The sequence below is a fragment of the Macrobrachium nipponense genome, chromosome 9 (genome assembly GCF_015104395.2).
Source record: "Macrobrachium nipponense isolate FS-2020 chromosome 9, ASM1510439v2, whole genome shotgun sequence".
In the NCBI taxonomy this organism is placed as follows: domain Eukaryota; kingdom Metazoa; phylum Arthropoda; class Malacostraca; order Decapoda; family Palaemonidae; genus Macrobrachium; species Macrobrachium nipponense.
This window is the reverse complement of record NC_061110.1, coordinates 84,285,786-84,287,958: the sequence shown is the minus strand read 5'-3', so window position 1 is coordinate 84,287,958 and position 2,173 is coordinate 84,285,786. Positions and strand designations below refer to the sequence as shown.

Genomic DNA, 2,173 nt, shown 5'->3' with positions numbered 1-2,173 from the left:
ACTGCTGTCTTGAAGAGGGAAGGAGAATTATGACGCCAAAATATTTATTTATTTATTTATTTTTAAAGACCGGGTAATTTGGTTTACTTAATCTAGATCACAGGTACGGCACCTGTCTGAGCCTTATCTGGTTCTTCTTACGAGAAAACAATTTTTCGTATCAATGAATTTAATATCATTCTGGTGTAAAGATAATAAAACTTATCAAGGCCGATGGAACCTTTTAATTTTATGAAAGGTACTTACTTACACAAAAATTCCAATAAATGATAAAAAAGAGAAACGCTGTTTACTCACAAAGTTTTATTTCACCAAAGTGTTTTGATCTCGTGAGTCACCAGATTATAAGGGATAACAAAAGTTCGTTATAATTTAGATTAATCAGACGTTATTTTGTACATAAAAAAAAAAACCCGAAATCAGCATTTATGACAAATTAACAGTTATTTTTTAAGGAAATCATTGGTAAATTTCCTCCTTAACCGTGGTAATAGGGAGGGTGGTGGTAGGCTGGACGAGGATAGCCATCGTAACCATTTCCATAGGAATGCTCAGCATAAGGATAAGGAAAACGTTCAGGATCAGCAGACCTCTTTCCGTATTGGTGACCATGAGGAGGGTACACTGGGTAGTGTCTGGAAGGGTAGGAAGCCTCAGGCTCTGGCTGTGGATACACAGACCTCTTGTTGTGGGGATGCGTCCCATAAGTGTGACCGTAGCCATAGCCATAGGTGGGACGATAGGAGCCATAAACTGGCTCTGCATCTCGCTTCTCTATCTCGGCAGCGCTAAGAGCACAATTACCTAGGAATTTATAAACAAAATCTACAGTTAACACAGTGACTCTAAGACAGAATCTTTGCAGTTGTTGGTAGTTGCTGTATTGGTAAAATGATTGGCATTTCATCGATAAGGTAGCTTCAGTATCTGTTTTATTGTCCTTTGATAAAATGGTCAACAAAATAAGCATAGGGATATTCTTAGGAAGAATGTTTTTAGCATTAATGTTTGCTTGTATTTGGTAGAATAACTAAATGGTAGAATAATTAAAAACGTAAGTGATGTACTTTAATCCAGTCACCAAAACCATATTATTGTACATAACAAATAAAACCATTGTATGCATAGAAAACAATGCTGAATTGCAAACTCTAATCAGCGTGATAAAGATAACATTGTAAAGAGAGAGAGAGAGAGAGAGAGAGGAGAGAGAGAAAGAGAGAGAGAATGCTTTAGATTCGTTTGTGTTGTGAATATTTATCCCTTAGTAACTCTTTTAGATGTATTACTACAAATTACGAAGAACTATGTCGAAACCTGAAATCAAAATATGATATGCGATTAAACTCAGCATGACTTTCACAAAAACCTAATACTTTAGGCTGACGTTTTCAATAGGCAAAACTACTTAGATTCCATCGAATGTACAAACCAGAAACTTCATTGTTGCTTCTTTGTGTTCACCGTGAGCACTTCGGAGGCAGAATGTGTTGAAGTTCCACAACTTCAGCATTTTGCATCCGACTCCGGGAAAGTGTTTGTGGTTGGTGCGTTTGTCACTGGAGGCCATATCGTACGGAAGTCAAAACAAATGCGAATTATTTATATATACAGAAAATACATTCTACTAGAAATCGAGTTATCAAAACTTTCGATAGGGTCACCTTATCAATGAAGGTCTTTTACACTTGTCAATGTAGCTAATCGTTACTGAATTACAGTATTATTTTTTACACAGTATTCACTGATTTACAATAAATAGAAATTCCCACACCTGGTGATACTCTCACTGGTAATTACGTTATGATCATAGACATAAAGTACTTTTATCATATGGTGAAAGTTAACATATTATCTCTCAGTACAACAGGTGAGAAATCCTGTGGATATTGTGGATATTTGCTAGAAACTCCAAGATATTCGAAAAATGGTATTAAATAAAACTGATCTTTTTCATAAAAAAATATCTTTTTCATAAAAAAAAAAAATTTTCTCAGAAATGTATTTTTTATATTTTTTTGTTCTGTAACTGATCGTCACGGTCTAACACACCAGGTAATACGATCTCGCTTATATAAATGGAAGATAATTCTATAATGTTGGACAGTAAAAGCGGAGATTTCGGTGAATTTTTTAAACAGACTTAATACGTTAATTCCCTCCATTAATTTGA

The 2,173-nt window shown here is 34.8% G+C and overlaps 1 protein-coding gene across 1 annotated transcript in view; it reads right to left on the bottom strand.

The window, feature by feature from the left end:
- Window positions 1-478: 478 nt before the first annotated feature.
- Window positions 479-2,173, bottom strand: part of LOC135218118 (uncharacterized) — a 4,849-nt gene continuing 3,154 nt past the window's right edge. The window contains exon 2 of the mRNA XM_064254263.1: window positions 479-804. Coding sequence (XP_064110333.1) covers window positions 479-804 — 326 coding nt within the window. The remainder of the gene's footprint in view (window positions 805-2,173) is intronic.